The sequence below is a fragment of the Rhincodon typus genome, chromosome 9, assembly GCF_021869965.1.
Source record: "Rhincodon typus isolate 14 chromosome 9, sRhiTyp1.1, whole genome shotgun sequence".
NCBI lineage: Eukaryota > Metazoa > Chordata > Chondrichthyes > Orectolobiformes > Rhincodontidae > Rhincodon > Rhincodon typus.
The window spans coordinates 69,048,749-69,073,041 of NC_063340.1; the positions used below are offsets into that span (position 1 = coordinate 69,048,749).

At 38.7% G+C, this 24,293-nt stretch overlaps 1 protein-coding gene across 1 annotated transcript; it reads right to left on the reverse strand.

Annotated features, from left to right (window-relative positions):
• Positions 1-546: 546 nt before the first annotated feature.
• On the reverse strand, positions 547-23,582 carry LOC125484117 (protein phosphatase 1 regulatory subunit 21-like). Its single transcript, XM_048601527.1, has 8 exons — positions 23,450-23,582; positions 22,722-22,814; positions 15,774-15,901; positions 10,206-10,358; positions 9,336-9,428; positions 1,813-2,067; positions 1,171-1,203; positions 547-828 (listed from the first exon to the last, which is right to left on the reverse strand). The coding sequence occupies exons 1-8, from the start codon at positions 23,529-23,531 to the stop codon at positions 649-651; spliced, it is 1,017 nt and encodes a 338-aa protein (XP_048457484.1). The 5' UTR covers positions 23,532-23,582; the 3' UTR covers positions 547-648.
• Positions 23,583-24,293: the final 711 nt, after the last annotated feature.

Genomic DNA, 24,293 nt, shown 5'->3' on the forward strand with positions numbered 1-24,293 from the left:
TTGCTCTCACAAGTAGAGATAAATGCCCCGAAAGCATTACATGAATGAGCAGTTGGGTTTCCCAGTCTCCTAAGAATTTATACCTCAACCAACATCACTAAAAAAGGTTACTTGATCATTTATCTTGTTTGTGGGTTCTTGGTGTGCACATGTTTCTCCACATTACATCAATAACTACATTTCAAAAGGTTCTGATTGACTCTAAAGTGATCTTAACAGGCTCTATACAACTTTAGGTATTTTATTTCTTCATTTAAATGTGAAATGCAAATAAAAGACTTATTATCCAAGATTTGCAGAACTCTCATGTAACAATGAAATCAAAACAATTACATAAAAGCAAAATACTTTGGATACTGGAAATCTGAAGTGAAAACAAAGCACTGAAAATACATGAGATAACAAGGTGTAGAGTTGGATGAACATAGCAGGCCAAGCAGCATCAGAGGAGCAGGAAAGCTGACGTTTTGGGCCTAGACCCTTCTTCAGATCTGATAGCCTCTGTGGAGAGTGAAACAGCATTGTTAACTCAGTTTCTCTCACCACAGATGCAGCCTGACCGGAGTATTTCCAGTACTTCCTTTCATATTCATTCTTTTTAGGCTGATATATTTACAAGCATCACTTGGATGAAGAATTCTTCTGATTTTATTGGGGACGAAGGTCTGATAATGTCAACACTAAAAGCCTGTCATCAGTCATCAATATTACCTCTGTATAGAAATGCACTGACTTGCTGTCAGCTATCTGAAGTTGTGCGGTTAGATCAGCAACCCTCATCATATAGTGACTTTTGATCAACTGTTCACGTGACTCTGCATCAGGAATCTGAAAGTAAACACATGGGATATTTCTTTAGATGTGACTGGTAAATACTATTTACGGTGACATTTTAAAATCTGTTAATCACATCTAATTTAACTCAACATTTAAATATGGCATAAGACACCCAAACAAGCGAGGGCCACTTTAAAATCTATATTTTATATCGCTTTCTGAATAAGCTGCTCAAATCTGATCAGCTATAATCACCCAACCACAATTAAAAATAAAGCATCAAAATTCTAATTCTAACAAATGTGCAAAAGTTTGTCCATTTCAAAATAAAGTTGTTTGCAGTAGAGTTAACCAGTTAATTTCCAATAAAGAATGCAAAGAATATCACAGTACCTCATTGTTGATGGAAGTGGTCAACATTCCAACCTATCAAAAAAGAACTTTTATTCAGCTCAAGTTTCAGGCTACTGAAAACATTAAAATACACTACAAGCAAAAGGAGGGGACTTACTAGAATGAGGCATTGGTTCAGTAAGGATGATGTTAGGACACAATTTTCTCTGTCAAAAATGTTAGAAGTTTTCTATTTAATATACCTTAAGTTACCTCAAGACTGTGGCAATTCACAAATATCTAAACTATTGCCATTTAGAATTCATTTCACAAATACTCAGAGTAAATCACTGCTTGCTAAGATAGCTGGAGAGACAATATCCTCTGCCAGGATTAGAGAAAAATCTTCAAATGACCTTAGTAATTTAGACATGGTAGAGAGATGGCGGAAAGAGAAAAGAGGGCGTTTCCCAAGTAGCAGAATGTAGTGGGTATGGATGTGATGCTATGTTGGTAAAATAGTATGTTGAAACGTAATCTAAGCTCAGTCATGAGCAATGCCACTTGGGAAAGGAACTGGAAGAGTAGTCACTTCCCTTGGAACAGCACCTAGGAATTAAGGCCAAGATTTTTAGGAGGGAGAAAACAAAACAAACCAACTTAAGTCTTAGTCCCATTGAATTAAAGCCTTATTTCATTTACCAGGCTAGTACTTCTAACTGGCTCTTTGGAGTCCTTTTCAACAAGCTGCAACTCTTCTTCAATTTTGTGAACAGTACCATTCTCCTGGATAGAGCCAAAAGGCATTTTCCCAGTCACTGTAGTTTTCAATTGACTTTCCAGCTCAGTCAAACGTCGATTCTCCTTCTCCAATTTTATTTTGGCTAATTGAGCTTCTAACATCCAGTGTTCTTTCTCCTGCTCCAGCTTTACTATCTTCTCTTGGCTTTGTTGCACCTGCAAAGATGGGAAAATCTATTTGGTTACTAATTTCTTCTTTAAGTGCTCACGCCATCCCCCAGATTATAGCACATGGAGGTGGCTGAAATACTCCCAAGGCTTTTACGTATTTTTCTTTGCAAGGCACATACAGTGTGCAAATATGATCAGAGTTAAATCTACAGTTTTAATCCTTTTACCCTTTTAGTTGGAGATGTGGCAGAGTGGCCTAGTAATCCAGAGGCCCAGGGTCCAAGGACATGAGTTTATATTCCACCAGCTGCCATAGTGGAGTCTAATTTCAATTATGAAGTCAAGAATTGAAAGCTAGTTTCAGTAATAATGACCATGAAACTATCATTGTTGTAAAAACTGGAAGGAATTCTGCCATCCTGTGGTGAATGGCATACATGACTTCAGATCCACAGGAACATGTGAGACTCTCAACTACCCTCTGAAATAGCAACTCAGTTCAAATGTTGGCCTGGTCAGTGACACCAATATGAAAGAAAGTGAAAAAAAACTTTCAAAACACCACAAATTAAAAGGCAAAAGGAACTGCGGATGCTATAAATCAGGAACAAAACAAAAGTTCTTGTTGGAAAAGGAACTTTGGACTCTACATCCTCACATCCTGCTTCCTGTAGAGACTCCATCCCGTTCTTTCAATTCCTCGGTCTCTGTTGCATATGTTCAGATGATGCCAACATCAACAAGGGAGCCTCTGAAATGTCCACCTTCTTCCTCAACCGAGGATTCCCCAGCATCATTGTCGACAACGGGTCCAACACTTCTCCCGCACTTCTGCCCTCACCCCCTCTCTCCCCTCCCGCAACAGCGATAGAGTTCCCCTTGTCCTTACCTACTGTGCCACCAGCATCCCTATCCAGAAGGTCATCAGACGCTATTTTCGCCACGTCCAGCGAGATGCCACCACCAGACACATATTCCCCTCCCTTTTCCACCTTCCGCAGGGACCGTTCCCTCCAGGACACCCTGGTCCACTCTTCCTTCACCCCCAACACCCTTGCACAGCCCCACGGCACCTTCCCCTGCAACCAGTTTAAATAGCAGTACTAGTTTAATTCTGTACAATAGTTGCGCAGCACAGTCCCCTGGACTCTGAACATGGTTGGAATTCAAGCTTATGAGTGACAAGGTGGAATACCAACTCATTGATTTTTCTTTTTAAATGTAGAATTTCCAGTATGACACAGCAATACCAATCCAGACATATACTGCTTTGGTAAGCTGAAATTTGCCACATGCACCAGGGGAGACACGGTTACTCAGTGGTTAGCACTGCTGTCTTACAGTGCCAGGGACCTGGGTTTGATTCCACCCTCGGGCGACTGTGTGTGGAATTTGCACATTCTCTGTGTCTGCGTGGGTTTCCTGTGGGTGCTCCGGTTTCCTCTCTCAGTCCAAAGATATGCAGGCTAGGTGGATTGGCCATGCTAAATTACCCGTAGTGTTCAGGGATGTGTAGATTAGGTGGGTTACAGAGGGATGGGTCTGGGTGGGATGCTCTGAGGGTCGGTGTGGACTTGTTGGCCTGAAGAGCCTGTTTCCATACTGTAGGGATTCTATGATTAAATGGACAAAGATTGCAGAACTTGAAAGTACAGAAAGATCTAGATTCCTTGCACATGAATCTCTCAAAGTTACAAACGCAGCAAGCAAGATGGTAAAATGGAACACTGTGCTTTATTGCAAGGGAAATGGAATATAAAAGGGATATTTTGCTACATTTGTACAGGATATGGTGAAACTATATCTGAAGAAGTGTACACAAGTTTGGTCTCCTTATTTAAGGAAGGATACAAATGCAAAGCATTTCAGAGAAGATTCAACTGATAGCTGGAATGGGGGTATTAACTTATATGAGGAATAGCTGGATCTGAATCTATAGAAGTTAAGAATGAGAGATGATCTAATCAACCATTCAAGATCCTGAGGGGACTTAAAGTAAATGCTGAAATGATGTTTCCCCTTCTGGAAGAGACTAGAACTCGAGAACTCAGTTTAAAACAAGGGGCCTCCCATTTAGGATAGTTAACAATATTAAGGTATTAAAGAAAGTAGCTACAAACGTGAAAGATTACTGCCTGTGCACATAGTAAGAATCCTCAGATTCAGGAAATTCTGAGAGGATGGAAAACCACCGATGTAGCATCCTGATTTGAAAAGGGAGGAAGGCAAAAAACAGGTAACTATAGGCCAGTTAGCTTAACATCTGACATTGCAAAAATATTCAAGTCTACTATAAAAAGAATGTAATTGTGAGCATTTAGAAACAAAACATAATCAAGAAGAGTTAGCATAGCTTCAGGAAGGGGAAACTCATGCCTGACAAACATATTAGAAATCTTTAAGGAGTAACAAACAGGATAAAGAGGAATCAATAGATAAAATATATTTGTATTTCCAAAAAGCGATTAGACAAAGTACTGCATCAAAAGGTACTTGATAAGATAAAAGATATAATATTGGAAGAGTACGTTAGCATGCGGAGAGAAATGGCTAACTAATAGAAGACAGAGTTGGGGGGGGGGGGGGGGGGGGGGGGCTGCAGTTTCAGCATGGCAACCTGGTTTAGGGCTGTGGCCACAATTATTTACAATATATACAAAAACAGGCCCTTTAGCTTAACTCGTCCACGCTGACCAGGGTTCCTCAACTGAACTATCCCATTTGCCTGCATTTGGCCAATATCCCTTTAAACATTTCCTTTTCATATACCTGTCCAGATGCTTCTAAAATGTGATAATAATACCCTCCTCTACCACTTCCTCTGGTAGCTTGTTCCACATATGTGCCACCCTGTTACCCCTCAGGTCCCTTTTAAATCTTTACCCTCTTACCTTAAAACCTATGCCCTCCAGTTAACCCTAGGGAAAAGACCTTGGCTATTCACCTTATCTATGTCCCCCATGATTTTATAAAACTCTAAGGTAACCCTGCAACCTCCTATGCTCCAGTGAAAATAAGTCCCAGCCTAGCCAGCCTCTCCCTATAACTTAAACCTTCCAGTGTCAGTAACAACCTTGTAAATATTATTTGCACCCTTTCCAGTTTAATGACTTGGATGAGGAAAGTGAATGTCCTATCGCCAAGTTTACGAAAGGCAAGAAGTGGGTAGGAAGGCAAGTGGTGAGGATGACACAATGTTTGCAGAGGGATATGGACATGTTAATTAGGGAGCATAAAGTTTGCAAATGGATTACAATGCAGGAAAATCTGAGGTTGTGCACTTTGGCAAGAAGTGCTGATTTTTTCCAGAATCTCAAGGTTTTTTTGGAAGATTATGACCAATGTGCATTCTCTGTGGCTACTTCCATTGGTATCCGAGGATACATCACATCAGGTTCAGAAGGCTTACCAGTCTTTAGCCCCATTTGTTTCACTATCAATATGCAACAACAGTTTTGGGCTCCTTATCGAAGGAAAGATAGACTGACATTGGAGGCAGTCCAGAGAAGGTATATTAGGCTAATTCTGGGAATGAAGGGACTGTCTTATGGGGAGAGTTGAATAGGTTGGTCTGTACTCAGTGGAGTTTAGAAGAATGAGACGTGACCTCATGGTTGTTAAGATGCTTTCTTGAATTGCTGCAGTCCATGTGTTGCATGTTGACCCACAATGCTGAGAGGGAGGAAGTTCCAGGATTTTGACCCAGTGACACTGAAGGAATGGTGATATATTTCCAAATCAGGATGTTGAGTGGCTTGGAGGGGAACATGCAGGTGGCAGTGTTCCCATGTGCCTGCTGCTCTTGTCCTTCTAGATGGAAGTGGTTGTGGCTTTGGAAGGTACTAAGGATCTTTGGTGAATTTCTAAAGTGCATCTTGTAAATGGTACACACCACTGCTGCTGAGTGTTGGTGGCAGAGTGAGTGGATGTTTGTGGATGGGGTGCCAATCAAACAGGCTGTTTTGTCCTTGATGGTGTCAAGCTTTTTAAGTGTTGTTGGAGCTGCATTCATCCAATGGAGAGTATTCCATCACACTCCTGACTTGTGCCTTGTAGATGGTGGACAGGCTTTGGGGAGTCAGGCGGTGAATTACTTGGTGCAAGATTCCTCATCTGACTGCTCTTACAGCTGCTGTATTTATATTGCTAGCCCAGTTCAGGTCCTGCTCAGTGGTAACCCCCAGAATTCTGATAGTGGGAGATTGAGTGATGGTAATGCCATTAAATGTCAAGGGGTGATGGTTAGGTTGTCTTGCCCCTTGCCATGATCTCACTGAATGGAAGAGCAAACCTGATGGGCCAAAGGGCCTACTACTGCTCCAATATCTTAAGATGGTTTTGCACTCACTATTAGGAGAATTTCAAAGCAGCAAACTGGATATGCAAAAGGGGGGGGGTGAACTTAGATTGAAATTCAAGAAAAACTCAGTCGCAGGCATCAAGCTATCATTTTGCTCACAGTAATGTCACAAATAATGTCATGCTCAGTGATGTCAACTGCATGGTTGGCGAGTGTCTCCTGCAGTTGTGGCAGCAGCAAACAGTGGTGAAAAAAAGCTAAAACTGATGTCGTCTGATTTACTCGTTGAATATTAACATGAATCTCATTTCATAAATATTCTCAACACATTCAAGTGTGCTGGCCTGCAGTTACATTACGAGCACTTTGTAATTTACATTGAAACTTTTCACCCATCATGGTGCCAACATTTAACCTTTTGATCCTTTCTTCACAATGATGCATGGTGGCCTTTTATTTTAACAAATGCAATGCATTGGCCTTTGTGCAGTCAACCCTGAAGCAATCAGTTCATTGTTTGACCTAAACCAATCTTTGCAGAGGCTGTGACCAATTTTTATTTTATGATTCGACCCGGACTCCTAGACTATGTTCTACAAAATTAGTTTTTAAAATGCATTTTTGGATATGTTAACTTGTTTCCCTATGTTTAGTACATCACGTTTGAATCTTCATTATAAAGACAAAGAATAGATGCACAATTAAAAGAACAAAAATAATGGCATGTAAAGCAACATTTGTCCAAAAGCAAGTGACAAGATTTGGAAGAGCTGCATTATGGGTACAGAAGTATTGTTGGGTTACTGTACTGGTAATCTAATTGATTAATTGAGTTCAGTTTAAAAACATCTGGAAATAAATAGATATAATTAGAAGTTATGACATATCAGCTGTGAAAATCAGGTTGGTTTACTAACAGCCTTTCAGCAAAGAACCTCTTAATAGATCTGGACTAAGTGACTCCAGTCCCACATCAATATGGCTCATTCTTAGCAAACTAATTAGGGAGGTCAAGTAAGGATAGACAATAAACGTTGTCCTTGATAGCATCATCCACATCTTTGAATAGAAACATACTATGCATTATGTCAGCAAATTTGATTTAAAGACTGTTGCAAAGGAATTTAAAGACCTCGTGAGCAGAAGGTTAATTAATTCAACTTTTATGGAAGTTCTTACAGCATTCAAGTGTCAATACAGTTCAAGAATTGTAAATTTATTGATGTCTCAGGATGAAGAACAAGTTCTGATTACCATTTACACAATGTTCCCAATATTGGAGAGCAAAATTTTTCAGTTTGTTTTGCACAATGCCCTAGAAGTGGTGATCTGCTGGTGGAATGCTTGCAATAACGTTACACAAGTACAAGTACATGTGTCAGCCACAAAGTTGCCTTGGAAATCAGTGTGGTTTTGAAACTGAATGCTGATAATAGCCACATCTCATTTCAACGTACAAATTAGGAAGAAAGAGGAGAATTAGGAGTAGGCCAGACAGCCCTCCAGCCTGCTCAGCTATCCAAAAGATCATGAATACTGAATCAGATTTTGATCACTCCACATTCCCACCTCCCTTCTTTGCTGAATTTATTTACCTCAGCTTTAATATTCAAAAGGCACAACTTTCCAAGACAGCCTAAGAAAAAAACACTCATCTTAAATGGGCATTCCATTACTTTTAAACAGTGAGCTTTAGTTCTAAACTTTCCTACAAGTGGCAGCACTTTTTCTGCACACACCATGTTAAGGTCCATTGGTATTTTATATGATTCAAGCAAGTCACCACTTACTCTTCTAAACTCCAGTGGGACAGAGAGCCAGATATACACAGTCACAGAGGGCGAGGGGGGAGGGAGAGCGAGGGGGTCGCGAGAGCAAGGGGGGAAAGAAGAGAAAACAAGCGGGAGGGGGAGGGGGAAGAAGAGAAAGAACGAGAAAAAACAAGAGCGAGAAAGAAAGAAACAAACAGAGATACACACCAGGCAGAGAGCAAGAGGGAAGGGATGGGAAGAAGAGGAGAAGGAGACAGGGCGGCGGGGTGTGGAAAGACACACAGACAGAGAGAGAGGGGGAGAGAGACATTCCAACAGCAAGAGAAAGGGAGAATAGTGCACAAAAGGAGGCAAATTCAATAAAAGTCTGGAATTAAGAGACTACTGATGACCATGGATTCATTGTCGATTGTTGGAAAAACCCATTTGGTTCTTAATCCTAACCCTAACTCTAAAAGGACATTAAAGGAAGGAAACTGCTGTCCTTACCTGGTCTGGTCTACATGAGACCCCAGTGCCACAGCAAAGTGGGTGATTCTTAAACCGTCCTCTAGGCAATTAGAAGTAGGCAATAAATGCTGGCTGAGCCAGTGACACCGTTACCCCATGAATGAATTTTAAGAAAATGAGAATACAGGTTGCTTGTACATAAAGTGCTAAGCTTAAAGAATAGATGAAGTCAGTTACACTATTAAAGGCTAAAATAAGTGATAAGTAGCAAAAGATTAATTTGTCCATATTGCTGCTGTCAACAGGTATAAATAGGCCGTATTTAATACCAAGGCCTGAATTTTTGAAAAATCGGACAGTCATAAAGGCACAGTACCACATAATGCTGATTTTTTGCATACAAGATGGAGGATATTAGAATGCGACTTCACCTGCATTTTCATGATTAGTAATTCTCAAAATTCAGTGAATGCCCTGACACTCATTAACATTCATGTACGAGAATGGAGACACAAGATTTCTGGACATTATTCAAAAGTTCAAAATAGGCTGTAAACTTATGCTAACAGTTTGAAATACAGAGGGCCTAAAAACATTCTAGTGTCTTGTGATGATTAAAAAAAAGATCTATACTAGATATGGCCTTTGAAAGAGGTATATTAAATATTGGTTAAGTTTCCATAATTAACCATATAAAATGCTCTCAGAGATCCTGATCATTTCAAGTGTGTCTTAGCTATTTGAGCTTTTCTACCAAAGATCCTGAACAAACAAAGAAAACAAATCAATACCTGTTGGGAAAGACCTTCACGGCTTTCAGTGGAACTCAGAATGGTCTTGCGATTTGCCAAAGCTTCTTCATATGGCACTGATCCTGGACGAAGCTGCAAGATGATTATTCTACTACATAACTTCCAATGCTAAAACGTTAACGCAGAACTAATTATATACTGTATTACAAAACTCTAATCAGTGTTACATTCTGCACAAGGCTGGTTGCTGGTCATCCTCTCCTTGTCCCTACAGCTTTCCAAATGTACTTTTAAACATAACCGTTGCTTCTGACGTTGCCCATTGTTGCAGCTGAAAGATGCTTTCCATACATGACTTTAGATATTCTCCCTTCAGCAGTGAATAATGGACTTCAGTACCAATCAGGACCTATTGCAACTACAACACAATCGCGTAGCAATTCATCTGGTTTAACACAACGGAACTGCAATAGTTTTAGTGCTTTAGAATTTAACTTCATCATAAAACTGCTGATAAATATTTGTTTATATAATACTTAACACAACATTGATTAAAGAATTTAAAAACTGAATGTGTCACAGGTATTTAGAAACCAGACAGAACAGCTTGACACTCTACGAGTGAAAATAAAAGGGGGCAATGATGGGCAAGACAGCTAATGACTAAATGATTGCTTCTTCAGTATCAAGTTAATATTAAATAATCTGTAGATTAAAATTGCTAGAAGAGCTCAAAACCCTGCAAAAATAACTAACCTTGCTAATGACTTACAATATCCTTTGCAGCAACAGTCAAGCAAATAGAGATTCTTATTTTAATCCCTTACCCAATTTCCTTCCCTTTTCCCCATTAGATGTAGCATGAAATGCAATTATGCATCAGTTCAGTCTCAGCATATTAATACAAACCTTCTTTAAAGATTTAATATATGCAGCTGCTTTCTTCTTGTTCGCCAGCATACATTCTGCTGCAACAGGATCTATTACACTCATTGCTATCCTTGAGCTATACACAGAAGGAACTGTGAAAAAGTCCAGGTTGTTACTGAAGAATGTACCAATCTACAAAAGACAAAAAAAAAAGACTTCAACGAACAGTGTACGTATATCAATAAGCTGTAGGTGCTTCGTTTTGCAGTGAGAAACAAAATCATTTCAAGGACAATACTTCTTCAGGGACAGTGGATCAGGCTCTAAACCAGTGCTTAGAAGGCACAAGAAATAAAAACCAATATAACATTTGTAAACTACTTATAATACGTACTATAAGTGGTGGACATTTGTCCATTCAGGAGGTTTTTAAATGAATTATCCAATTAGTTTTATTCCCCTGCATTTTCCCCTATAACAGCTGTAATTTGTCACTCAAGTACTTATCCTACACCCTTTTAAAATTTATTGAATCTGCTTCTATCACTCGTTCAGGCAGTGCATTCTAAATACCGACTCACGAGATTAAAAACTGATCTTGGTTATAGTTGCAAATATAACTTCTCTATTCAAGAAAGGAGTAAGAAAAAGGAAGAAGAAATAAAAACACACCGAGTAAAAGACTGCAGAAACTCACGTATAGAAAGATACTCGTGCGCTGGTACATAAATCAAAGCTAGCACACAGTACAGCAAGTTATTAGGAAGGCAAATGAATTGTTTATTGCAAGGGGAACAGAAGATAAATGGACACGTTAATGTGGTTGTGTGGATTGCTAGTAAAACCATATCTGTGATACTGAGTCCAGTTTTGTCTGCCTTATTTAAGAAAAGAAATAATTTCACTAGCAATTGTTATTGCTACGATGGGAGGAATGTGCTGGTAACTAAGTCCCATTGATTCACCAGTCACACTATTAGTATGAATTTATGTTGATTCAATTAGCAAAATGAACAATTGTTTCTTTTCTGCAGTCTGGAATACAATAAGTGAGGCTTACATTTATTGTAAACAAAACTTATTTTTAAAACAAATGAAAAACACTGGTTCACACCTAAGCTATGGTCGGCATTAAAACCATATTCTCTTAATCCCTGGATCCGACTTTTGGGAAAATGGTCACAATCCAACTTTCTTGGTTTTACAAGGTGATTGTAAATATTGGTATTTAGAAACATTGGGTTTCAGGATCTTCTGAGAAAAAGAATTTCCAGACAAGTACTTCAGTTTCTGGGGTGTCTTTTTACTAACAGACTTGGGTCTGTAGAACAGAAAACCAAGTCTCGAAAGAGGCTCCTTAATCTTTCAAAGCTGATCTTTCAATAATAAAGGCCATAAACTTCATCTCTTAGTTCCCTGAAAGCTTTAATGCCTTCTCCAAAATCATTTGATTTTTCTGTAAATAACAGCTGACTTACAGCACAATTTAAGCAGTTAACTTTGTTCCTTGATAAGACTACCTGGTAACCTCTGCTAGACAATGTTCAAACTGTTCCATATCAATGCTTCCCCACAGTACTTGAATTTAAACATATATTTCCAACAGTTCAGATAATATTTACTCAATTGATTCTTAGGTCAAGGGGTCATACTATCAGGAAAGACCAAGCTGTATTCACTGGAGTTTAGAAGAATGAGAGGTGTTGTTATTGAAATTTACAAAGATCCTGAGGCGGCTGAATAGGTTGAATGCTGAGAGAATGCTTCCCCTTGTGAGAGAACAGAAATACAGGACACAATTTAAAAATAATGCATCCCTTTTTTAAATTCTAAACTTCTAAAAGGTAAAAAGTGAATGGGTGTTTGAAAAGGAAAAGCTTTAGCAAATGAGAGAGATCCCACGGACTGGCCAACACAGGCACATGCATAATAAAGCAAATGGACATCTTCAGTGTAGAACTTTATAAAACTAGAAGGCCCGCTTAGCTGAACAAAATAATAGAAGATAAACTTGAGAGTAAACTTGCAAGTAATATCAAGATGGAAAGAAAAAGTTTCTTTAAATATATAAACAGGAGGAGAGGGGCCAAAGTGAACAGATGCCTCAGAGAACAAGACAGGGCAAATTATAATGTGCAATCAGGAAATGACAAAGGAGGCGAATAAATACTTTGCATCATTGTTCATAGTAGAAGACACTAACAGTATTCTTAAATGACTAAATAATGAATGGATAAAGGAGGAGAGGAAATAAATGCAACAACTACCACCAGAGAAAGAGTACTAGGGAAACCAATGAGACAAGGACAATAAGTTCCCGGTCCAGATGGGATGCAATCTAGGATGCCAAAATAAGTGGCTACAGAGATAATGGATGCACTGGCAGTAATCTTCCAAGAATCCTGAGCTTATGAGAAACTTCCAGAGGATTGGGAAAACCTTTATTTAAAAAGGTAAGTTAGCTTAATGTCTGAAGTTGAGAAAATGTTAAGAGTTATAGAATTGTAGAAACCATACAGAGTGGAAGCAGGCCATTTGCTTCTTCGAGTCCATACCAACTCTCCAAACAGCATCCTATCCAGTCCCAGAGCCAACCCTATCCCTGTAACCCCACATTTACCATGATTAATCCACCTAGCCTGAACATCCCTAGACACTACAATTTCCCATGGCCAACCCACCTAATCTGCACATCTTTGGAGGGGCGAAACCAGAGCAACAGGAGGAAACCCACACAAGCACAGGGAGAGAATGTCCGAACTCCACATGGACAGTCGTCTGAGGCTGGAATCAAACCTGGGTTCCTGGTACTGACGCAGCAGTGCTAACCACTGAGTCACCATGTAAATCTATAAAGGATGTAATAGCAGAGTATTTAAAAATGCATATGATCAAACAAAATGAGCGTGGCTTCAAGAAGAGGAAATCATGCCTGACAAATTTACAAGATTTCTTTCAGGATATAAAAAGCAGGATGATAAAGGGAAAGCAGTGGATATAATATTTGGATTTTCAGAAGGCATTTGAAATGGTATTACACATCAGGCTACATAAAGATGATAACAGCACATGGTGTTGAATATAGCCATTCCTCTATCCATGCTAATATACTAACTAATCAAAGATAGGAGTTGGGATAAGGGTGAGGGGGGTATTTTCAGGATGGCAACCTAGTGGAGTGCCAAGAATTCAATACCGGGGCCACAATTATTTACGATATATAATAATCGTTCAGATGAGAAAGTGAATGTACCGTAACCAGGTTTAGGGATGACAAAATTGGATAGGAAGGCAAGTGCTGAGTCTGACAGAGTCTGCATTGGGCTATGGACACGTTAAGCAAGCAAGCAAAAACTTGGCAGATGGAATATAATGTGGAAAAATATGATGTTATGCACTTTTTCAGGAAGAATAAAGAAGCTAAATATTATTTAAATGGAAAAGGACTGCAGGAAGCCACATAACAGAAGGATTTGAGAGTCCTCATCTGTGACTTTCAAAACACTAGCATATAAGCTTAGCAGCTAATAGGGAAGGCAAATGGAATGTTGGCTTTCGTTTCAAAGGGAATGGAATTTAAAAGGAAGGTTTTGCTAAAACCATACAAGGTACTAATCAGACCACAGCTGGAATACTGTGAAAAGCTTTGGACACCTTATCTGAGGAAAGATGTACTGCCTTTGGAGGCAGTCCACAGGAAGTTGACTAGATGATCAGTTATGGAAGGACCATCTTTACTCACTAGAATTTAGAAAAGTGAGGGGCAGCGTTATTGAAAGATCAAGATTCTTAGGGGCTTTGACAGGGTCGATGCATAAAGAATGCTTTGTTTTGTGGGAGAGTTTAGGACCAGAGGCCATAATCTCAGAGTAAGGGGTTGCACATTTAAAACACAGAAGAGGATAAATTTCTTCTGAGGGTAGAGAATCTGTGGAATTCTTTATTGCAAAGGGACGTCAAGGCTGAGACAGACAGATTTCTAAATAGTAAGGGAATCAACAGTTCTACAGAAACGACAGGAAAGTGCAACTGAGTTTGATCTCATTGAAAGGCAGTATAGACTAGATGGGCTGAATGGCCTACATTACCTCCTACTTCTTATATTGCTTATAGAAGCTATTACAAATTATCTAGGATTTAAGAAAGAAAGAGTAACCTGTCTATCAATTGTGAATAAATGTGACAACGATTGACAAACTGATGTTGACGACTATGCAGGTGTATGAATGTACCTGTCCATCAATGTTGCTTGTCATAATCTTGCCCAGAGCTGGAAAAATTGATCAATTTTGCTTTCAACTTTCACCCTTCTCTCAACTTCACCTGGCCCATGACTGACACTGCCATTCCCTTTCATGACTTCCATTTCAATTTCTGGGAACAAGCAGTCAACTAATATTCATTACAAACTCAGTGATTCTGACAGCTACCTTGGGTATATTTCTTCAGAACCGGCTTCTTGCAAGGATTCCAATAAATTCTTCTAGCTTGTGTCGCTTATTATACTGTCTTCCACAATGACACTTCAGACGCATCTTCCTCTTTCTTTAAAGAATGATTCCCCAATTGTTGTGGATGTGTCCCTCAACCATGTCCAACCCATTTTCAAGACATCTTCCTTGCACTTTCCGTTACTTCAGCCTGCACATTCCAAGGATCATCTGCTGCCATTTCTACCACCTCCAACAAGACGCCACCACTCGACACATCTTCCCCTCCTCTCCCCTGTTAGGATTCCAAAGGGGCCATTCTATCCACAACATGTTTGAGTACTGCTGTATTATGCCCTTCCCATAGCACCAACTCATGCAACTGCAGGTGGTATACTATTTTTCCTGTTATCTCTCCCTCCTCACTGTGCAAGGCCACAAACACCAGTTTGGGGTGAAGCAGCAACTTTTTTTTACTCCATTCAAGAGTATGAAATTCACTGCTCACAATGTGGTTTCCTCCACACTGGAAAGACAAAATGCAGACCAACTGCTGCTTTGCAGAACACCTCTATTCAATCCACAAGCATGAGCCAAATTTTCCAGTCACTTGCCATTTCAAAATGCCAGCTTGGCTTCATGCCCACGTTTCTGAGGTCAGTTGCGTGATCCAGCGAAGCCCAAAGCAAGCTGAAAGAGTGGCACCTCATTTTCTACAGCCTCCTGGACTCAATGTTGAGTTTAACAACCTCAGATCAGAAACTCTGAGCTCCATTTTGATTCTCGTTTGCAAGGTTTTGCTTTCAGCAGAGCGGACCTACCTTTTATTATGAAAGCCTATTCTGGATCTATATCTCTTCTCTCAAACCTTTAACATTCTTTGCCTATTATACCATCACACTTTTCCCTGACCTTCCTTTGTTGTACTTGCTCTTCCTCACCTTTTGCAAGTAACATCAAATCCATCACTTTTTCACCTCTTCAATTCTGAAAAGTGTCATACTGGACTCAAAACATTAACTTTGTTTCACTCTTTATGGATGCTGCCAGACCTGCTAAGTTTCTCCAGCATTCTTTTTCTTTATTTTAGATCTCCAGCATCCACAATATTTCACTTTTATTTAAGGACTGACAATGGTTTTCTCATTTGTAGTGACTGTAATTTATGGTCAGTTACCTTTCCTGTAACATTTGACAATGCTACAACAGAAGAAAGAATACAGTCATTGGTATTTTTAAGCTTCTGTGTAATGGTGGGTAGCTCTTGCTCTAAGGAAACCTTCTTACTGTAGTGCTTGGAAATATCTAAAAACAGAAAAACAAACCAAAACAGTCATTAGCTCTGCAGCTGCAAACATTTCTCACTCTGAGAAAGGATAAACACTTTGAAAATGTGGATTTTGCACAAATAATATGCATGATTTTGATATAAAACACTTCATAAAACACATACAATCCAATGGAGGATATCAAGAGTTATGGGAGAAGACAGAAGAATGGGGTTGAAAAACGTATCAGCTATGATCGAACAGCCGAGCAGACTTGATGGGCCTAATAGCAAAATTCTGCTCCTATATCTCATGGTCTTAGGGCTGATGTGGTAAGTCAAAACATAACAGATATTAGTGTGCATAACACATCCAGGTAAAGGTAATAACTTTTCTCCCCTTTAGGAAGCAGAAAATGTTGAAATTAATGAAGTATTCCCCATCTTTTACCGGAGATTGAGCCACTGTAGAAACTGGATGGTCAAAACATTCTAGAATATTAATTTATGTCCCAATATATTCAATTGAGATTGAAGCCAAAATGGATTGTAATACCAGAATAAATGGACTACATGGATTCACTGCAAACAAGAATGCAGATGGAGTAAGAAATAGATTACCTTTGGAAAAGTAAAAGATGAGCCAACTCTTATTCATCCTATTTTCCTATTCATTTTTTCAGATCTTACATCTCAAGGAACTCATTTTCAATCTGAATTCAGAAAAGACGTCTTACAGCATACATTACTTATAAATTATACACTGTTACATAGGGTTGAGAGACAGTTTAAATTGCATGCTGGATTACAATCTGGCTCATTCTCAGTAAACATGGCTCTCTCTCTTGACAGCAATGCCTCAATTTTGCCATAATTAGGAGAGGCGTTCCTACCTATTCCCTAGGTAACATCAATTGCTGAATACCAGATATTCCTCATTTTTAAATACTGTAATGGAAACCCACCAAAGCAGTCTTGGAACAATAGTTGCTAAAGGAGGCAATAAATAGACAATATATAAACAATATTGAAGTGGTTCCGGAGAAAATGCAGTAATGTATTTCTAATCCCAGAGTTTAATTCCTCCTATTTAATCTCCTAAACTACATGCTAGGTACAAAGACCATCCAAGGCACCTTAACAGCAGGTAACACTGTTGAAATAGGCAAAGGTAAAAGATTACTCCTAAAGAGTGCATGGGCTAAATCATAACCATTACAGGATCACTAGTAATCAAGCCAGCCAAGTTCTGAAGGATCTATCACACCACGCCTGTGGCAGGTAGAAAAAAGAAAAGCCAGAAGAGAAACCCTTCTGACTCATCCCTTTCAACCTACCTGTTGGATATGTTGCTGTCCAGAAGAGTACAAGTAGGACAACTATTGAGGAATGTGGTGTTATTGTACTAAATGGGATAGACTCAATTGATCTAGTAGCTCAAAGCTCAGAATCCACGAGGAACTGTGGGCCAATATTCATGACAGAATTATTTTCAATAGTAATTTGCAACCTCATCCCCCAATATATTCTTCATTTTACCATTAAGTCATAGGATCAACTCTAGTTCAATGATGAGGGCAGGGCAGCACACCAGCAGCCACACATTACATGCATGCCAAAAAAGCAATATGCTATTCCACAATCAACAAAACAGATCAAAAGTTCTGCAGTCCTGCCATACACAACCGTGAATAGTAGTGAACTAAACAACTTAATGGAGACTGCAGCTCCACAAATATCCTATCCCCAACGATGGCAGAGAATGCCTTGTGCAAAAGACAAGTTTCGAACATTTGCATCAATCTTCAGCCAGAAGTGCCAAGTGGATGATCTAACTTGGTTTCCTCTACAGGTTACCAGTAGTACAGATTCAGTCTTCAGCCAATCTGCTTCACTCCATGTGATAGCAAGCACCAAAGACTACGAATCCTGATAACAGATTAGCTGTAACCATATCCAAAACAAAGTTGCTATAGAGCAGCTACATCATGGAAAGATTCCCAGGTATGTTTCATACACAAAATGTAGGAAAAAAAAAAAAATCCAATCATCTAATTCCAAGCCCAGGCTATTGTTGATCAACAAAATGGCAACAGTGAAAAAGACGTCTGGACAGGTAAATGGACAGATTTGGAGGGATATGGACCAAATGCAGGAAAATGAGACTAGTTCGGTTTAGGAAACCTGGTCAGCATGGAAAAGTTGAGCTGAAGGGTCCGTTTCATGCTGTATGACTATTAATCCAAGTATTACTCCTAACTCAGCTCCTTTTGTTTCTTGCAATTTCTTACTTTGCTATCTATGGAACTATGGAGATGATTAGGGGACTTCCTTCAGTTTCTGTCAGCATGAACTTTCTCCCCCAATTCTGGCAGCCTAAATCTCTTTTCAGTTCTAACAATCTGAAGACTTCCATACAAAACCTCACAGCTTGGAAACTTCATAAAACAAAATCACTTCTGCTAGGGTGACAGGTTCCCCTGACATGAAAGCCTGATTCTATTATGAGGCTACTGTTCTCCCTTCTGAACTAACGTCAAAACTAAATTGTTGCCTCTGACCGATTTTCTTGTCTGTTCTAAGCTCAGCAGTATAAACATCTAATTCATTAAACATTTCGTTAATTAACACAACAGGCACTTGACTAAATCAGATGCCTCCTGGCAATGGTCTTTTCAATTCATTATTGGAATGATCTTCTGACCTCAAAAAAGTTATCTTCACAAAACTGAAATCACACATCTGCCTAGATTTTAAAATTATAAACGATAATACGCACTATATACCTTTTATCACATCATTGGCACTTCACATTCAATAGTATTACCATCACTGAAGCCCTCACCATTCTGGGCGCTATACATATTAGCGACTGAACTTGACTAACCATACAAGTACCGTGGCTACAAGAGTAGGTCACAGGCTGGCAATTACGTGGGGAGTAAATTTCCCAATTCTAGTCTGTCATGTTCAAGATTCAAATGTGATTAAAATCACCTCAACTTGCCTGAAGTGTGTTCTACTAACAATCAAAAAACTCAACATGGTCAAAGACAAAGCAAGCGGCTTGATTAGCACCCCTTCCACCACATTAAACGTTGACTCCTTCCAACACCAATGCAGCAGCATATACCATCTACAATGTGCACTACAGCAACTTGTTAAGGTGCCTTCAACAACTTCAAACCAGTGTGATTTAGAGAGTCACCTAGAACAATCATGGTCAGAAGGTGCATGGGAACATCAATGCAAGTTGCACTGCAATATTCAAACCATCCTAACTTGCAACTATATTGTCTTTTCTTCACTGTTGCTGGATTCAAGTTTCGGAATTCTGTCCTGAATAACAATGTATTTATATCTTCATTGGATGAACAGTTTAAGGTGGCAACTCATCATCATTTAAGGACAATGAAGATTGGGCATTATTTGCTAGCCGGGCCAGCAACACCTACATCCCATGAAAGAGCATTAAACGAAAGCTAGCTTGCCTCCAACATGGTAGCCCAACCTTAGCAAGCAATGATGAACCACAATTAATGTAACTGTGAGAATGCAGGGCTCCTTCTTCAAAGCTAAACTAACCCTCAGAAAACAAAGCCTAACATCATATCTGTCATTTGATTCTCACTTTTCGGTCTATATACAGTATTGCAAAGATATCTGACAACAGAAACACATTGCAAGAGTGTATAGCGTACTCAAAATATGCAATGACTTCACAGAATACACTAAATCTAATTTTCTTTAAAACATGCTAATGGGCAGAGATCTGAAACTCTGATTGTACACTCAAATGGTTTCACAAATATTTTTGAGAATCTAATTTATAGGAAAGATATTAAGTATACAGGTTGTTTTGAATAGAATTGCTCACTTGGAAGTGTCTGGAGTAATTCATAACGGATCAGTTACAAATAGCTGCAGCCCACTAGGAGTTTGTAGTGTCGATATTACTTAGTGCCAAGATAGTTGGCACTGCAAAAACAAATTCCAGAGAACTTCAAACTAAAACTATAAGAACAAACCCACAATTAATGCAAAAATTGTGATGAAGGATCATTGTCATAATTATTTGGAAACTTATGTTCTAAAGTGCACAGAACGATTATTACCTTACAGTTTAATTTTTATTTCTATATTGTGTTAACAGAGGAAGACATGGTTTTAGTTTAATTTGATCAGAGTGTGGTGGTGGAGAGTCTGAACTTTGCTGATACGTGTACTTTTAACGAGGGTTTCCAGCCTTGCAGTAGAGCTTGAGGTTCAGTGTGTTAGTTAAAAAGGGTAGGAAAAGAAAATTGTTGCCCTACAACAGAGGCCCAGTATCACAAATTCAAAAGAATCCAGATGGCCAGGCAATGCGTGCAGGCTCAGCAAGAGCAAGAACTGCTGTTAACTTAGTAGTCTTCAGAAAGTTAGGGCTGGGAAAATTGTTAAAAAGTTTAGGGAAAAAACTCATTTGTTAGTGGATATGGAAAACCCATATGTTTGTTCTGAAAGCGTTTAAAAGTCAATTAGAAGAAAGTTCCAGAAATAAATTACAGCAGTGCCAAATGAACAAAGAATTTTGAAGTGGAAACAGGGTGACCTGCAATGAGGTTTTGAATCTTAGTCCTTGTACATTGTAAAATAGTTTTATCCCTTCTCCCAAATGTAATAAATTTTGATGTTCTCACATTTAAAGTACATTGACTGTTGTCCATACGAACAAACAGCAAAAATAAAACCTATGCCTTAACAAGGCAAGTTTCACTTTAGAATCTGAATTGCTCCGTATTACCATCAGATGGGATCATAATTTTCTCACAATAATTTCCCAAAGGATTTTCATCCAAGAGATCACTTGTTTAAAGTATTTGATGTATAAATTTTAAAACTTCAATAATGGAAATGGATCTACCTACAATGAAAATCAAAAAGTTTTATAAAATGAATAAAGCTTAGGAAATTTAGAACATCTGTGGAGTGTGCAAACAAGAGAAAAAAAGTGTCACCACTACGGACTTCCAGAATCAACTTCAATAGCCTATCATCTTCCATTCTCCATAAATCTGGAGATTCTGTCCATATTGCAACACATACCAACTGATACTCACCTTTCATTCTTTCAAGTCCTACTTTGGTTTTCAGTGCATCAGCACCTAAAATTTAAATTTTATGCATGGTGTTGCATCTCCCTTTCCTGTAAGCAAATTCAGCTCTATAAACCTTTCAAGAACTCCACTCTCTAACCCTGTTTCTTACATACCCTTCACCTCAACGTTGTAAGCAATGACTTCAGTTCTCTTGACTGAACGCTCTGGAAATCCCTCCCTAATCCCATCCTCCTGTAAAACTCTTCCTCAAAAAAATCTACTTTCACTGATTGAGATCTGATATTCCAGCATCAAGAATCTTCTTTGACCAGATCCTGATTTTTGCTTGATTGAGTTTCTGAGCAGCACGCGAGGATATTTTCTTATCTTGAAGGCACTATATTAATGCAAGCTGTTATTTCTAAAATCTACCATACAATACACAAATCAGTTTAATATGAACAACAGAATACCTTGACCTTCATTTCTCCAAAACTGAATACATGAATCAAAGCAGATTATTTTTTACAAGTGCTGTTGATCAGGTTAATTTTATATGAGTGAGAGCAAACAATTTTAAGTGAACAAGAAGCTGGACCATAAGACCGTAAGAAATAGGAAACAGGGAGTAGGCATTTAGTCCCCCATGCCCGCTCTGAGATTCTATAGGATCGCGGCTGATCTGACACATCAACTTTGCTGCCTTTCTCCTTAACCCTTGATTCCCCTTATCAAGGATCTATCTCAGCCTTAAATATACTCAAGGACTCTGCCCCACAGGTCTCTGTGACAAGGAGTTCCAAAGACACTTAACCCTCAGAGGAAATTCCTCCTAATCTCTGACTCAAAATAAAGAGGCACCAATTTAAGACTGTGTCCTTTGGTCCTAGATACTTCAATGAGGGGAAACATCCTCTCAACTTTTACTCTGTCAAGCCCCTTAAGAATCCAAATGTTGCAATGAAATCATCTCTCATTCTTCAAAATTCCGACAAACAGAGTTCCAATCCGTTACGCTTTACACATTAGACAATCATCCTAGTGAACCTTCTCTGAACGGACTCCTATGACAATATCTTTCCTCAAATAAAGGGGACTAAAACTGCTCATAGTACACCAGATGTGGTCTCACCAGCACCTCCTCCAGTTGCAGTCAGACTTCCCTAATCATATTTGAAATAAGGCCAATATTTCATTAGCTTTCCTGATTAGCTCCTACACATGCGCTAGTTTTGTGTGTTTCAGGCACAAGTTCACCCAAGTCCCTTTTCACCACTTAAATAATACTGTTCTTTTGCTCTCCCTTCCAAATGAACTTCACATTTTCTCACATTATGCTCCATTTGCCAATGTTCTGCTCACTGACTTAACTCAATTTCTTTCTATAAAAATTGTTTACCTTCTAAGAGCTATTAGATTTTAGTGGCTTTGCTATACATTAATTTTTTTTTAAAAATGGAAACGACATTATACACATTCAAAACATTAACTTCCAGATCGCCAGTCATGTAGGATGCTGCACACAATCTATAACCTAGAACGAACTTGATTAACAATTCAGAGGATAAAGTATAGAAGCCTTTTTCAGAGTTGGAATTTGGATAATAACAAAAACTGAGGAATATGCTATCTTTGCTGCATTTTTATTATACTGGTTATTTATTTCTGAACTATATTTTAAAACATTTATAAAAAGGACAGTTAAAAGCAATGGTGCAGCAGAAAAATCTTTACATCGTGCTGAAAAGATCCTAAAATGCCTTTTTCTTAAAAGACTTGCCTTTCATGACATCATGCAATGAATGAAGACAAGCAGCAAGCTGTGTGAAAACTATATTATAGTTTGTCTGAAGGAGCATTTCAGGTTTTGTACCTAAAAGAAAAATGGTGCAGAGTTAAAAACAAAACAAAATTAACTTTAGTACAGTGTTGTGAATAGACAAAACAAGTCAACAGGTTTCTTCAGTTTTCTTTCTGCTGCCACCTGCATAAAAACTTCCTCAGTCCCAGCCTCAGTAGTCCCCCTAAATAGCATTCAAGCAGGCTTCAGAATTTTTTTAAAAATTTAAACACATTAACTTATTTTTCCTAAAATCAATTTACACAAAATGATGTGGAAACATATTTCATCCTTCTCAACTTCTATTTTTTGATACAGTTTTTCAAAATTCATTCACAGGAATTCTTGACCAGCATTTACTGCTCATCCCTAACCGCACACAGGGTAGTTAAGTCAACAACTTGGCTGTGGGTTTGGAGTCACATGGAGGCAAAACCAGGTAAAAATGACAGTTTACCTCCCTAAAGAACACAAGTTTACCAGATGGGTTTTTACGACAATCAACAATGGATTCATAGTCATCGTTAGACTCTTAACTCCAGATTTTTATTGAATCAAATTCCATCATCTGCCATGGCAGGATATTTTGGCTACAATCCTTCCAGGAACATATGTGGTGGTTTTTGTGGTGATCTTGCATGACAAACAAAATCATTTTGTGTACTTACTTGGTAAGGTAAGGAGACTTATGTAAACCTGCAGCTTTTCGAAGACAGCAGTCATCTTTTTCATGTCACTCTGCAGTTCCATATTTCTTGCTTGTAAATTAGCTGTGCACACCGAGTATTCACATTCTTCCTCCAAACTAGAACCAGTTCAACATTATAAAATCATTAAAGTTTCCTTACAAGCATCTAAACGAAATAACCCCATCGTTATTACTCTTCTGAACAGGTTGGTCAGAAATTGGACAATTTCATACAAACTAATTGAACAAGTCTCTCTTCATATAGCTTTAATAACACTATTCAATTACACTAAAACACTATGTACCATTAAATTATTGGTAATGAAGAACAGGTCACATAAGAATGACTGACAGTCACTTGAATTCCTGGAGGTAAATGTAGCACAGATGTTTGAGAAATCTTTCAAAATCAGTACACAGAAGCGGATTAGAAAATTCACTGCAAACCGTAAAACTGTTATCCAATAGGACCATAACTTTAAGATATATTTTAAACTAGCTCTGTATTTGCCTCATTCAAGTTTTAACTTTTGAATACTTGATGCAGAATTGAAATAAAGATGCCATGCATTTATTAGAAATGGGAATGCAGACGCTCTCATCTTTTTATGGCAAAGCTCAGATTCTGCTTAAAAATAAGCATCCTGCCCTGAAATAAAAACAGAAAATGCTAGAAACACCCAGTATGTCTGTAGACATGTGCGAATGCAGAAAGTTAACATTTCAGCACTCCTTGAAGAAATCTCTCAGGTCTGAAACATCAACTCTAACTCTCGTCACAGGTGCTGCCAGACCCGCTGAGTATTTCCAACATTTTTGGTTTA

What these genes read in the sequence shown, in the direction of transcription:
- LOC125484117 (XM_048601527.1), bottom strand. Translation starts at nt 23,531, where the DNA reads ATGGAACTGCAGAGTGACATGAAAAAGATGACTGCTGTCTTCGAAAAG. An exon ending in AAGTCTCCTTACCTTACCAA is followed by an intron (nt 22,815 to 23,449) that starts GTAAGTACACAA and finishes TTTTTCTTTTAG; the next exon opens with GTACAAAACCTGAAATGCTC. An exon ending in CAGTTAGAAGTACTAGCCTG is followed by an intron (nt 1,204 to 1,812) that starts GTAAATGAAATA and finishes CTTTTTTGATAG; the next exon opens with GTTGGAATGTTGACCACTTC.